We start from the raw sequence: 15,898 nt of genomic DNA, 5'->3' as shown, positions 1-15,898 counted from the left end.
GTTTTTCAAGGGATTGTCTAAGATATAACACTGTCCTAATTTAAGAAGGAACAGGAAAAAGGAAAGGGAAAAAATCAACTGGGTCAATACTTCAGTACAAATTTGGCACTTGCTCAAAGATGTAGTGTGGTGTGCAACAGATAAGAAAGTCCTCTAAAGAAAATGATTGCTTATTTTGTGGTGGATAGCAAGGAAGTTAAAAACAGGATCTTTTTCCCTCTTCCCCCCCATGCACAGACTCCCATCTTTAAAGTACAGAGATGGAGAAGGTGGAGAGAAGTAAAGAGAAATTCATCTTTCTTTTTTTTTTTCTGTCAGGTGCATTACCGAAAACAAAAACAAAAACAAAAACAAAAACAACGAAAGGAAAGAAAGAAAAGGAAAAAAAACCCAGAAACCCCAAAAAACAAAACTTATTTCTTTTTAAAAACTGTAGCACAAAACAACAAAACACATTCACAAGCCACTTGTTGGCACTGTGTACCTGAGTGAGAATTTCTAGAACATTGTAGAACAAACAGCCATAAAGTTTATTAAAAAAAAAAGTTGACGGGTAAGACTTCAGTGCTTGGATGTAGCAGCTGAATTACTGGCATTATTTTACCCATAGCTTATTTCAATCTCTTGTTGTTGATATTGTTGTTTGCTTGTTGTATTTTTATTTCCTTTCCAAGCCTTTTGAGGCTGAGGTCTATTAGTCAGCTGATGTCCCAACTATTTAAGACTAACAGTTAAAGTAACAGTCAGTGTATGAGAAAGTTAATGTGCTTGGCCACTGGTAAGGATGAACCAGCTAGGGCTTCTTTAAGTCCTAAGGTCACAACAATCTTTTGACCCTTATCAGTTGGCTTGTCCTGCAATATGGTTTTCACTGTCACTCCCATAATCTACATCTGGATCATCCTCTTCCTCCTCGTACTCATCATAAATTTCTCCGTTGATGTCCTCAGCCTGGATCTCTTCTTTGATATGTGGCTCCTCTCCTTTCACGCCGTAAGTGCTCTGGATAACAGGCATCCCAGGCTCCGGGCTGCTGGACACGCTTGAGTGCTCCGAGGGCAGATGAGGGGAGGGCATTCCAGCCATGGCGATGGCTCCAGGGTACACGACACCAGCAGTGGCGATGGGGATCTGTGCTTGTTGCCTGTTGGAGAGGAATTCCCAAAAAGAGACCGTGGGTGAGTGGCCAGTTGGATGCAGGCCTTACTTACTCTATAATTAATTTGCTCAGGTTGTCCAACTCGAAGGTCGTGATTTTCACCCTGTTGCTCGACATTTTGAAAACTGTATCCTACTTTGATCCCAATACCTTACTTCTATGTAGTGCTTTATAGATTACAAGGCATTTGCACGTGTTACCCACTTGATTCTTAACGTGATCGCTACTTTTCTATGAAAAGAAACTGAGGGACAGAAAGATTAAGCAGAACTCAAGTCCCTGACCCCGAGTTCATTGTTCCTTCACTATAACAAGTCGAAACAGTTTTTAAAAGAATCAAACCTAAAGATAATTCCATTTTAATGGAAAAACCCTAAAGTCTTAGAGCTCTCAAAACAAAACTTCACTGCCCAGAACTCACCAGAACTGAACATGGTCCACCTCATCCCTGAAATAGTTTTCAGTGGGGGTAGGAAGTAGGGCTGGCCTCATGGGTGGACCACCTCTGCAGCTGTACAGGATCCAGGGCTTAGAAACATCCTACACTTGGTTTAAAGTTCTGTTGTCACAATCTTGAAATTCTTAAAAACCTTTTAACAGGGACCCCGCATTTTCGTTTTACACTGGGCTCCACAGATATATTCTGTAGCTGGTCCGAGTACGAAGGGATTATTAATAGATGATGTTCATTTATGCTTCTTTCATTCATTCGTCTGTTTACTGTTTCCCCAAGGAGCGCTGGGTCTCGTGCTCAGTGTGGAGAAGAGTACTGCACTGGGATATAAGTCACAGACCCTTTGGACAAAGCAAGCAGATGCTTTCAGGGGAGTGGAGGGGATAGGGCAGATTAGAAAAGTTTTGTTTTGTTTTTTTTTTAAAGTATCCTCTGGCCATTTTCAGAACAGTACTTATTATTCTAAGAAGCTCTCAGGATCTTATTTACTGTTCCAGGTATGAACAACTTTATTTCTGTGCTTTTTCATAAAATTCTGCAGAAACAATGTGGTTGCAGGCCTTTGCCATAGGAAGCAGGGTAAGACATACTAAGAGAGGCATCCTTAATTCAGAAGGAAACTTTCCCATTCACAACTTGTTCTACCCTGAAGAGAATCCCTACTTCGTGTGATCTTGTAAGGCCACACGTGTGCCTTGAGAGCCCAGAGACTCTGCTATATTCAGAAACAAGTCTTTCTTTTGGAATCATTTTTATGTTGTATTAGATCAGCTAAGTTGTTAGCTGCTGTGGAATTTACACTGTGAGGCCTTGGAAGTAATGAAAACCAGCAAGAAAAAGAACCAGGAAGACTTCTATGTTTTTAATAGCAAACTTCAAAATTCTTTACTCTCAGATATTTTATTTTCAAACCAGCTATTAACAAAGCTCCCGCATCAGAGCCATTGTTCTAGGAGCCCGGAGTGAATTCACACAAAGTGTTCTTTCTCAGGATTATAAGGGGACAGTTTAGTCTCTGAAAATACACTGTGCTCAGGTGCTTTCTCAAAATGCTGCTTTGCAACTAAACAAATACATCTCACATCCCATTAAGTGTAACAGGAAATGTTCTCTACGGGAAAATGACCGGAAGGTCCTTACCCAACATTGAAGTATTGCCGCATTTCCTGCCGCCTGTTCCGCATGATTGCCTTGTATTCCCCGATGCGCAGCTTTTTGCCATCCACCAGGCAGGTGCGCTTCGGCCTGGGCTTGTATTTGTAGTCAGGGTACTTCTCCAGGTGCTGCTTGCTGAGACGGGCTTGCTCCTCATAATATGGCTGTTTCTCTAGGTTTGTCATAGCTTTCCAGCGAGATCCTATGAGGAAAAAAAGTCACAATTCCCATTTGCACAGCGGCTGAGGATCCTAAAAAGGTATAACTGAGAACAACACGAAAATCTAAAGTAAAAATGTTGGCCAAATCCCAGAAATACATAAAAAGGTTATGATTAGTGAGCTCTGACTCAAGAGGTGAGATGCCACAAGAACAGAGGTGTTGGTGGCAGTGTCCTCAAAGACTGTGCACCCAGAGATACAAACACTAAGCAATATTTTTCTTCTGGCTTGAATGAACAATTTAGCCAAACTTGTACCTTATGTACTTAAAAGCTCATAGATGATTTAATGGAAATATCTTTCATTTCTACATTAGACCATGATGTAATTCAACTGTGAACTGAAAAGTTATGCAAAAACGCATTACATATTTTGAATCTGAGGGTAATTATCTAGTTACTGAGTATCGTTATGCAGGGTACATTACTTACTACAAAGGTTTCTAACGTATGGTACGTGTAGTTCTCATTCTCCCCCAAATGTTTAAATATGCTTACGTGATTAGGTAAAAATTCATTTCATTAAAATTCTAATTATAAAAAATATATTAATGAACATGCACTGGGTAACTACTGTGTGCTAGATACTGTACTAAAACCTTTACATAAGTTGTTTCATTTTTACCTTTCACCATAATCTCATAAGCAGACAACATTTATATCTATTTCTAAAGTAAAAAAATTGAAGTTCAAATAGATGAAGTAACTTACCCAAGGTCACACAACTATTAAATTGTGGACCACTGACTCAAACTTAGGTTTGACAGAATTGAAATTGTGGTACAACATGTATCCTTACATACGTACACCCATCTACTATATAGGATCTAGCAGAAATCAAAACTTACAATAATAAGTATATGTTCAGTAGTATTTTTCTCTTAATAATCGCTTTCAATAATATATAAAAATGTCACTTCCTGTGATAGAGTATGCATTAGTAATGTTAGCCCAAATTGGTTTTCCCTTTCTTTTCACTTTTAATTTTGGTTTGGATTCAAGTAGGATTGCAAAAAAACAACTATTGGAAGCTTAATTAAAATAGTTTATGCTTATTCTCAATATAGATGTGATTTAAAGCTTTGATTCTATCAGTATGGCTATGTGCAGTGGTAATAGAAGTAGTAGTAGTAGTAATGTTTTTTATCAAGAATGTGAGAAAAATCTATTTGCAGATGTTTACCTGCAAGTAATCAGCTCAACTCTACCCAAATGCACAAAGACCAAAATAACTGGAATTAGGAAATCCCTAGCAAATATGTACTGGCACTGCTGCCTTTACCTGCCTTCCAAAGTCATCTAAGCAAGATCTTAAACCTTTTGAATGAATTCATTACTCAACCATAACTCCACATCTCAAATGCAAATAGCTCACTAATGAATAGTACTTTCCTACAAATGTACAGAATTCCTCAATATGGGCTGTTATATTTATTAAAGGAATGCAGAGAAAGGGACAACATCTCTTCCTTTAGAATTCTTTCCTATTGGAACAGATGTTGCCTGGGTGGGTATATCCACGTAGGTGTTACAAAGATTTATAAACAGATTTTTTCCAATCTAGACAGCTAATATGATTTCATTATATTTACAACAGAAACTCAGGTTACAGTTCAAATAATAAGAGTTTATTTTCTACTCCTTTCTCAAACTTGTATTTAAATACAGTGTCCAACATTTAGTTAGCTGGTCAGGCTGTATCATTTGTAGGTACAATCTCAAACTCTTTATTATTCAACATTTTTTTCTAGAGGCACTTGAAAATCATTATGTTGTTCTCAGTGCAAATATAAACACAAGTAAACCTATAATACTATTGAACTAGATCAATTCTTCTTGTGGAGTTTCTTATAAGTATGTATACCAGAATTTTGACCCTCAGAATAGGGAGTGGAAAAGTGAACTTATCAGAATAACTTACTGAATAATTAAAGAAATCGAACAGTGGATCAAGGATGGTTGACTTGAAATTCACTAACTACGTTTACCACCAAATAAAACAAAGAAACTAGCCTTCTCAGTTAGAATAGGAATTGCCAAAGATTCTTCCCTAAGTCTAAATGTTCTATTAGCTCAAAAAAGAATATTTTTCTCTAAGGAAGGGGAATGTTTATGCCTCATAGTAACATGCCTTGGAATGTAAGAGCTATGTTTAGATTTCCTACTATGTGCATGATGCTGTTTTCATCACTAGATATGCAGCAGTGAGTTGTTATGGTTCCTATCTTCTTGGAGCTTATATTCCAGCCGAGAAGAAATACATTAAATACGTAATTGCAAAATGTATAATTTTAATTATAATTGTGAAAAGTACAGGAAGCTATGAGAACATATGATAAGGAGGTGAGATCAATCTTCTGTAGGTCAGGAAGGCATCGCTGCAAAAATGACTCCTAGAGGGATTGAAAAAACAAGAGTAGCCTATGGAGGAAGAATAGAATGGTCAAGGCCTTGTAGTGGGAAGGGGGAGTAGAGGAACCTAAAGTTGTTCTGGCTAAAATGCAGAGAAAAAAAGGATAGTAAAGGATGTGTAAATTCTCAAATAAGTTGGCCTCTAACTGTGGTATGAACTGGAATCAAAATATTTTGAAACTTGATAATATAATTTCTCTGGAAGTATCACTGAATTCTAAGCTACATTGAAAAATATGGCCATATCACTGTTACATGTCTTTTCAAAATTAAGAATTAAGGGACAATTTGACCCAGTTAATGCTTAAGCTAACTACTCCATTATATGACCGAGCAGAACAGTGGTTCAGTTTGGTGGCAAAGGCAGCTATCATTTTTTAATAATAGCTTTCGAATGGGGATAACCAAATGACAGTTTGGTTTTGGTTTCAATGGCTTTGCAGGTACACCAACCACTGTTTGCAGCTGCAATGTAACCCCCTGAAACACACTAGATGAGGATGGGAGGACAGCATTTTAGATACCTTCAAAAGAGATGAAAACATCTCCTTGATTTGGGTGTGGCTGGCTGCTCACCCTGGACCATGTACAGGGAGTAAAAGTTCCCTGCTGTTTTCAAAAGATGAGCCTTCAACAATGAAAAAAGAATTAAGTACATTTAGGTATTCCTCCTGATGACAAAAAAGAAGATTCAATCGAAAATATTTGATGTTCAAAATGAGAAAAAAAAATCAGTCTTGAAAGTGCTCTTTTCCTTTCTAAATCTGGCAACACAATAAAAATGAAGAGTTTGAGCTGGGCCACAGTGTCATCTCCATGGGGTCTGTAATGAGTTTGCACATTTTACTCTAACTACTGTATACCTAATCAGAAAAAGATGTCCCCCATCCCCTGATCTAGCGCCAAACGGTAAAAGGTGATTCCTTATGTTAACAATTTCAGCAGAATGGCTTATTAAAACCAGATTTTAGGGTATTATAAAATGCTTAGAAGCCCTTTAAAATGTCAACTAGGATCTCCAGAGACTACGTAAAATGTCAACCCAGCTCAAGCGCCTGTTTTAAGCAGAATGAATTAGCAGCATGCTGTCGGAGGCTGTTATCCAAAACAATCAGTAAAAGGGAAAACATCAAGCTTTCTTTGTACTTTTATATGAAATAAGCCATTTAGAATGATCTTGTGGATATTTGAAGATCACTTATTTATTTGAAGCTATGACTAACTATTGAGGCCCAAGACACCTTGGTGGGTTTTTTTTCCTGCTATATCTTTAATTAATATAATTTCATTGAAAAATCTTAAGTTAGGCAGCATTCTCTTTCATGCAGCCTATTATGATATAATCATATAGTCATTCTAATATTCTCTCCTTCAAACCAGAAAGGAATTCTTTTAGCAAGTCATCTCTTTCCCATGAAGGCTTTTGCTCTATTTCCTAAAATATTTCACATCATCAAAACTTGTATTTCTCTCATACTTAAAGTTTTAATCAGTGATTATTATTTTTTTAGTATTCAGACACATAAATGAATGATATAAAGACAGGTTAAACAATCTTAGTTTTTAGTGTTTTTTTGACATTTGGGGATTTCTAATTTGATAATAACTGATATATTAAAATATGAAATAAGCTTACGTCAAGTATTTTATTCTTTTCTAGAGTTTTTCCAAATGAAACAGATGTGGTATTTTTTTTAAATGAAAAATTCATATGGAAGGTAGAATGTTGTCATAAAAAAGAAAAATAGATCAGAGATGGTAGAGATGCAAAAAATATGCATTTTCTTTTGATCAGTTTCAGTTTTTTTATTATATTTGGATATATATTTATACATAAATATTTATACATATTTATGCAAAAATATTCATGCTTTCTATGTACACATAAAGCTTCACATGTTCATATCTTTTGAGATAACCTTCATCTAAAGAGCTCAAAATCATTTAGATGAAAATTGAGACACAAGTTTAAGTAGCTGACGGTTTTTGTTTGTTTTTGTTTCATTACAAATGTACACTGTGGACTGGGAGGCGCCCTATTACCATTGTTGAAAATACGGGATCATAAAAACGCATGTACATGTTTAGTAACCACCTTCAGATGATCGGTTCCTTAATGTAAAGAATCAAAAGGCACACTACATTAGCTACATGTAATTCCAAGTGCACTATGGATTTTAACAAAGCTTTAATAACTTCAACAAATTTTGTTACTTATTCGTCAAAGACAAAAATGTGCTGATAGAGTTAAGCGTTCTTCTTCTAATTTTTTTATTATTTAGCTCTTAGAAGTCAGAGAAAATAAAAATTTGCTTAGGTTGTCAAGAACCTGGACACCATGCTCTTGAAGGTAAAGATGATGGCGAGGATGACACTGATGATGATGATGATGTCAAGAGAACAGCACCAAAGAAATGGCATCTTCCCTTCCTTCTTTCTGGGACTTAAATTGGTGTATAATAGGTCTCTTTATAATCAGTACTCTTTCCTTTCAACCATCTTTGCTGTGTGCTTCAGTGTCTATGTATGTTGGGTAAATATGTACTTTTGTCATCTGTTAAGCTGAAAGCTGCAATAGCAGGAAAAGTCCCTTTTTAAATGATACTGAAAATACGCGTAAGGATACTAAAAGTAAAAATTAAAAAATGCACACCCAAACGTCTTCTTGTGTCCTGACAATCTAAACTGATTTTCAATTATAGTATTAGAACAGACTTCATCTCCACCTCCACCCTCACCCCCACGACGTGACGAATTCTATAGTGTTTACAAAGGAAAAGAACAAATAAGGTCAATACCGATACTGAGTGGCTTGTGTGAAAAGAGCTTTTTTTCCTAGTCTTAACACAAATATTTTAAATTTTTGAAGAAGAGGAATATTACAACAACTAGTGTAGGAACACACATCTAAATCAGAATTTGGGCACAATTTCTTGATAAATGTGGAATGCTTCATGGTCAGAAGAAGAGGCTCAGTATGGTGTACCTAATTTTTAGATAAGTAGAAAACATGAGCTGCCTGGCTTCCAAACCCAGTCTCTTTCAACAAATGCAGAAAACAAAACCGTACCTGTATTTCATACATCACTTAACCCTTAATACTTTTCTTACCCAGTATCTTGCTGATGTTGGAATTGTGCATGTCAGGAAAGGCTTGAAGGATTTTCCTTCGTTCATCTTTAGCCCACACCATGAAGGCATTCATTGGACGCTTTATGTGGGGTTCATTGCTACCACGCCCCCTGGATTCTCTATAAATTCTTGATTCTGAGACTCCAGCACTTCCTAAAAACAGGGAACATTGCTTCACGTTAGTGTTAAAACTTATGGCAATTCCCTTCCTTGCATTATTGTTTTTCAGTCTATTAAAATATCTGAAAATCAAAAGCACATCTAATAATGGTACTTCTAGTTCTTGAGCCAGATGCTTGTTTATGAAGTTTCTGTGATAACCCTTGTGGTGTCAAATGTTGTATTTGTATTTTTAAGTCCATTTCTAATATATTTTTCTTTTCTTTCAATGGACTACGGACTGTTTCACCATTTACTTTCAAGAGCACACAAGAAACTTGAATATGTGATCTTTGATACAAATTGGAAAGAGAATAGTTGGGTTAGGTCAACAGGCATGCTGGTACTGTAGAAATATTAGATAGGTCAAAAAGCTCACAAAATTGTGAAACACCTAACTGTTCAGCAGAATGGATGACTGCAGGTAAGGATGTGTCTCTGCTACCTGAAGACTGACAGAACATAGCATACACATGCCATTTTTCTCTCTCTGAGGCTATATAAAAACACTGCTAAATAAATGTTTAAGGTTAAAATACAATATAGATATCTCCTCTAATGTGTTTGGCTTTTCTTTGAAATTATGTGCTAATACATGCATGAAATATGCTGATGCAGCAATGATAGTCTGGTTCCCAAGAGATATTTGAAAATGGTAGGAAAAGAACAAACGAATAGTTACATTCTATGGTTTCTTATGAAGTCTACAGTCACATATTTAAGGTGAAAAAAAATATGTTCATTTCCCTGAATTTTCCCACTAACATCTAAGTTATCCAAAGAGATCCATTGATAATTACATTCCAAACAGCAAGACTCAGGAGGATAAAACATGACCAAGTGTCACACTGGAACCTTGGGGAGCTTCAGGCACCCCTCTAGGCTTTATCTGACTTTGTAGAATGGCTTCAGCAGATTAAACTGCTTCCAGAGATACTTGAATTTAGGCAAAGAAAATAAGGAGAAGCAAAACATATAACTCTGGCACTATGTTCTCCAGGGTTATCATTACAAAAGATGAAAGAGATATATTCTGTTAGCATGTAAAAATTTCAAATATTTTGGGGTTTTCTAGAGCACTGCTCTTCTTTTCTTCCTTCATACTCCTTTTCCTTTCTTAATTTGAAGGAATAGGAATCAACCAAAATTACCCAGACTTGAAGACCTCTATAGCAGCAAACAAAAAACACAGCTTATTTGGAATTTCTCATTATTTCTCTTTCATAATATGCTCTTTGCTGTGATGAAGATTGGAAAATATTTTGCATATAAGCATGACTGAATATAACAAATAACAGCAACAACAACTTTGATGTTTTAATGCTGATTACCGTGGGTATATTTTATCATGCTGATACAACTTAAAATTTATGAAATGTGTTATTACCAGTAATTGTCTTTTTATTGACAAAAGTGAGTGCTAATATATGGTGACATCTTCCTAAAATGGGTTTGTAGCTAGCAAATGATCATTTGCACATCTGCTTTTTCTTGTTCTTACACCTTACAGCAACATAAGCAATAAAATGAACATTATGTGACTTCATCAAAGCTAAACAAGCTCTTTGTATGTACTTAGGCCAGGTTTATCTTAGCCAAGCAAAGCAGAAAAGAGAAGGAAACGTCTGGATACAATAGGCTAGAAAAACACAGACTTTTCTCGGATATGCAATTCAATAAAATTTGGTCTCGACAGAATTATCTGGTTAAATGCTCAAGTTTGGCTAGTCCCTTGGCTGCTCACTGGTTTGCCCTGGTTCAGTCTTTTCTGTATGCAGGGAGCTTCTGCCATAGTAACAAAGTTGAGGACCATGCTCTTGAAATGCATGTATGTCACCTGACACTGGTGAGAGGTTCCCAGTCGGGGCTCAGTGTAAGAGGAAAAGCACTTTCTTCTTTTTCCCTCTTTGCTGTGCTATTAGAATTAGAGCATCAATTTATTTAGTTGTCCCTGTGGATGTTTAGAACGTTCAAAGATGACGCAGACAACAGAAGTCTCAAGGCACGTGAGGGAAGCATGAGGCCGCACAGCTGGAGCTCTAGTTGGGTTACAGAGGGTAGGCAGGGCACCTGACTGTATGGTAGATAGTATAAGAGGGAAAGGGTCCCAAATGCAACAAACTATCCTGAAAATGTCCTCTGAGCCATGTATTCTGGTCAGGGTTTGACACATGAAAACTTCAAAATGAGCTTATAGAAAAAAATTTTTGAAAAGTTTGTTTCAGATGTAAGAAATAGGGAAGTGAGAGACAGGGTAGATGATGATTGAGAGCATTTGCTTTAGAATCATGCCATCTTGAATCCAAGACCTGCCTTTGGCGCTTATAGCCCTGTAGTCTTGGAAAATATGACTCAAAATTCCTAAGGGCTAATCTCTACATCTGTAAGAGTTCTTATCTCACAGGTCGTGCTGGGGAGTAATGAGATGATTTATGCATAGCACTCAGCACAGCATTTGGCACGTGGGAACCACTCAGTACATGTGAACTCTTACTGTAATGATCAGGTCTGAGGTGGCTGTCTTGTATATTTTTTAGTAGTTTTAATTGGTATTAAACAGACACTTCTGCACACTACTGGAATACATACGAAAAATTTCACAAACCATCAGAATCTCCACTCATATTGAAATCCATCATGGCATGGCTAAATTTTCCTTCTTCATTCTGTTTAACTGCCAGTTGCTGAGTCAGACTCTCCAGTGTTGTTTTTTCCTTTAAAAAAGAAATTTATAATGAGATCTCAATCTGGAAATTATAATTATTCAAGGACATTTTTTTCCTTGGGCTGTATATAATGCATTAGCTTCTGGAAGGGATGAGATGCTGATTTATTCACCTTTGCACATTCAGCACGTTATACTGAGGTAATTGAAGCCAATGGTCAGCAGGATTTTTGAAGGAACTCTGATTCGTAGAATCCCCTATATAGTCTTGGCATTTGGGTTTGCTAAGCCTAAAGGATGGATGCTGGGATCCTTGGAGATAACCTTCCCAAATCACAAAATGTGCATAGAAATTACATGGAAGCAACCTGTTTTACAACATTTGGAATTCCTGCTTTATTTTTAGCCAGACAGGAAAAGTATAGAAGTGGCATGAGGCCCAGAGAAAGTCTTCCAATAGTCAGGTGACCAAATGATTGAAACATAATTCACAGTAGTGCCCTCGGGTTGCCATCTCCCTAAATGCCATCTGCATTCCTCATGCAAGGGTAATGAAGACGTTTCAATATTCATTGTTAATTGCTTGTCAAGTCTCTGTACATTCAATGTGAGTGCCTGCTACTTGGACCACGATTTGATTTGGATTGCTAAGCCAAAATATTGAGTTGGAGAATTATTTGAGATACAAATATACCAAAATTAGATCTGCAAAGACATCAAGTCATTTGAAAGCATGCAGTGCATGATTTGAATTCATGGAGAACATGGCATTACAAAGTAAATTATTTTCAAGAAAAATATAATGCTTAATCTACACCACATGAGATTTTAAACTATTTTCAAATTAAGTAATTGGGTGATTTTAAGAACAGAAAAGCATACAATAAAAGGTTTACAACTCTCTCTAGAACTTTCCATCATTGCGCTGAGGATGATGCGGTTCCAAAGCAGCTTTAAGAAAAGCACCTATTGGATTTCATAAAATTTGCTCATGTTTCTTTGTAATTATGCACCTCATTTTCTGAGGAACACAGTCATGAGTTACACAAATGAATCACATACACTGCGGAACAGCTACTGACACAATAAAAAGTTCACAGAAAATAATCAACTATTTAAGATAATTGTGTTACAGGTAAAGGACCCAACTAACGTTCCCAACAAGAGCCAACGGGGTACTGAAATTCTTCATACAGTATATACTTTATCTCTACAAAATCTCTGACAGTATTACAACTATACATACTAGATGAAAAATTCTCTTAATTTAGTAGCCTTGGAATCCATGTCTCTGTTCGTCAAACTCTGATATACGATTTAATAGAAAAAATATTTTAAATTGTCAATCAGTATAAAATACAGTAGAGAAACTGGAAACAAAATAGTTTATACCAACTTTAGTTCTATAAGATTATATAGTACTAAAGTTGAAATAAATGATATATTTAAAAATGTAGAACCTCACCCAATTTTGTTTTGTGTATGAAACTGGTATTTTCATCTGCTTTACATGTTCTACATTTCTTTTGCTGAGAGAGTCTGCTGTATATATTCAGCTGAGCCCAGGAGCACCAAGGACACCAGCTTAACAGACTGTCTTTATAGTAAATGTAGCTGTTAAAATAGAAGACAGTTACATTAAAAAAAAAACCACATTCCATCAACATAATCTGAGAGTCCCTGGGTCAATGAAGACTTTACTGTACTATCTTTGGGGAATGTACTGGGCATGGATCACCTCTCAGGTTTTGATTTAAAAGTGTATAGGGCAATAATGCTACATATTTTCTAGAGAGTTTTCCATTTTGAAGGAAAGTCTTTCAAGAAGAAACAGCAAAATGAAGGCAGTCGGAGTAGAAAAAGAATGAAATGTTAAGTGACTCTGAAGATTCTGCATTCAGCTGTATGGATCTTGCACCATCTTACCAAGTAGCTAAAATTAGCAAAGGATGAGCTGGAAAGTCACAAGTAGTTTTTACAATAAGTAACCTCTAATCGTCTACCTCTAAAGCACAGAGCATAATAAAATGATTCAATTAGTTACCCCAAAGTGGAATTTATGATACTTCTTAAGAGGATGTAAGTAGGAGACAGTGGAAGTAAACACAGTAAGCTGTACTTCTTTTGTGACCTTTTACACAGTCATTTAAGCTAATTCTCAGTCATGTGAACAGGGTAAATGAGAAGTGATTGGAGGACTTGAAGAAGGTGTGGTGTGCCTTTAATTAAAACACCTTACAGTAGCATGTAAATCAAAATGGTAACATTGCCACAATTTAGAAACTCTTGCTGACAATAAATTCAGAAGACAGAGGAATTGAGGTAAGGGGTATATCATAAAACCCAAATGGTTATATGGTAAATATATGGTATATATATATAATAAAGTAGTTATATAGTAAATAATTAGCTATACAATTCCATATGAAAATTGATCCCGTTGTAAAAGTTCATATTTAGTTCTTATGTACACAGGTAGATATAAATCTATGTGTGAATAGGATCCTAGATAATATACTGAACTACCAAAAGAATGAGTTGGATTTAAGAATAGTCTTCAAAAGTTTAAATTCAATCAATGAGTTGGATTTAAGAATAGTCTTCAAAAGTTTAAATTCAATCTCTTCAGGAATATAGGAGGAGAATCAGCCAAATGCTATAAAGCACAAACGCTGGTACACTGGGAAGATTCCTTTCACCCTACTACTTCTAATCCCATCCGTTCCTGGCCGTCCCCTTCGCAAAGAGTCCAGCTATGCACTGTCATGTCTAAAACTCAACCGTTTCTGATTCCGTACCCTGGTTTAAATATTTCCCTTTCCAAAGCCTCTTTTCAAATGTGTGAATATTACTGAAAAAAAGGTGATTCTCAAAGTTCTTATAATTAAATTAATCCTTTCTAAATAGAGACTGCTGAAACAAAATGAGGGCAGTAAATGTCAGGTAGGGAGGTGGTAAATGGGAAGATGCTGGAAATAAGAAACACCAAAGAAACTGAGTTTATGGAAACAGAAAAATATGTTGACGGGCAGAGGTGATAATTTTTACCAAACTTATACTCTTAGTTCCAACTGGTTCTGATAAAGAGCAAGAATTTTTACAGAAAAAGACCACCACATGCCCCCAGACCAGTGTTCTTGAACATAAATCCAGTATAGCACTTATACTTTTCTGCCTTCTCAATACTATCCAAACACTGCCCTGAAACATATAAGATTCATTCATCTTTCTCTCTTCTACTTTTTTCCTATTAGAAATAAAACAAACAAACAAACAAAAAACACCCTTAAAGAAATATTGGCCAAAATTCTGAACTGCTCTGAGGAACATCAGAGTACAGGGTGCAAACACATTAATTACTACAAAGTAGTCAAAATGAAATAGTCCTGAGGATTTACAAATAAGGACCAAACAAGACGACCTGTATGCTTTCTATTGGATGAAAACTAGCTATTGGATAACAACTAGAATTCCTTTGGAAAGATGAGTCCTATCTGGCTAATCAAACCTTATACAACTCTGTAGGTTTACTAAGATCAAGAAGAAACTTAAGGGAAAGTTTGTCTTAACTTGAAAAATTTTCTGATCCTATGTTGACTTGAAGAAACATTCAAGTGAATTGTATCTGATCTACAGAAGAAAAGAAAGTTTTAGACAATATAGTTTCTTGGGGTCAAATGAATAACTCTAAAACTCAACATTCAAATAACTATTATTAATGTGTTAATATTCACTTAGGGAATTTGGCAGCTGGTTTTGGGCTCTGTGGCTTATCCAATGACTTGCATAATGGAAAACAGCACGTGTATTGTTTGCACATGACACCAGACTATGGTGGGAATCAACAAGGAGAGCCAAGAAATATCTAAAGAGATGTGGGTAATTAGCTGATTAGAAGTGGACAGTAAAGATCAGTGCTTTCTAAGCAAACAACGTTCTGAATGGCAAAAGGCTATAGAGATCAGTGGGAAAAGAACATATTTGAAAATAGAGAAGATAACCCATACAGAAAATAATGGCTTTGGGATCAGGAACATGACATTTTAACCAAACTCTGCCACATATATTAGCTATACTACTTTAGACAAATCAATTAACCTCCCTGAGTTTCAGAATCCTAATTTGTAAAATGGTGCTGTAATATATGACAGATTCTCATTAGTTTAAAAAATGAAAAAGATACGCTTTTAATATTAGGGAAAAAGTAAATAGGGGAAATGGAAAAGATAAAGATTCTTCCTAAAATATAAGAATTACAGGAATAGTTATTTCAATATGAGTATTAAGTATCCTGCTGTGGTTTTGATCCTTTATTGTCTACAGCCAGAGTAGTGGACAAATATGCATTAAAAAGGAGAATGTTTGTAACAACTCTAAAAGTTGTTGGGATTTTTTCTTTCCTCTTGTGCATCATCCCTGACAATGTATTTAATCTTTTTTATTTTCCATTTGATTCAGGCATGATGGTTTATAGCCCCATAATATAAGTAAGTCTAGTATATATTTAAGTTGAAAAGTTCTCCTATTCCATTACTTCAACTA

The 15,898-nt window shown here is 35.9% G+C and overlaps 1 protein-coding gene across 11 annotated transcripts in view; it reads right to left on the bottom strand.

Moving 5' to 3' along the window:
* Positions 1-415: 415 nt before the first annotated feature.
* SOX5 (SRY-box transcription factor 5) overlaps positions 416-15,898 on the bottom strand; it is a 992,512-nt gene continuing 977,029 nt past the window's right edge. For all 11 annotated transcript variants that reach the window (XM_061206370.1, XM_061206379.1, XM_061206380.1 and 8 more), the window contains 4 exons: positions 11,297-11,405; positions 8,512-8,685; positions 2,754-2,970; positions 416-1,144 (listed from right to left, as the gene is read on the bottom strand). In XM_061206370.1, the coding sequence (XP_061062353.1) occupies positions 841-1,144; positions 2,754-2,970; positions 8,512-8,685; positions 11,297-11,405 (804 nt within the window). In that variant the 3' untranslated portion in view covers positions 416-840. The remainder of the gene's footprint in view (positions 1,145-2,753; positions 2,971-8,511; positions 8,686-11,296; positions 11,406-15,898) is intronic.

This window comes from Eubalaena glacialis, chromosome 11 (assembly GCF_028564815.1).
Source record: "Eubalaena glacialis isolate mEubGla1 chromosome 11, mEubGla1.1.hap2.+ XY, whole genome shotgun sequence".
NCBI lineage: Eukaryota > Metazoa > Chordata > Mammalia > Artiodactyla > Balaenidae > Eubalaena > Eubalaena glacialis.
Note: the sequence above shows the minus strand (reverse complement) of the source record. Positions and strands in the feature narration are given on the sequence as shown.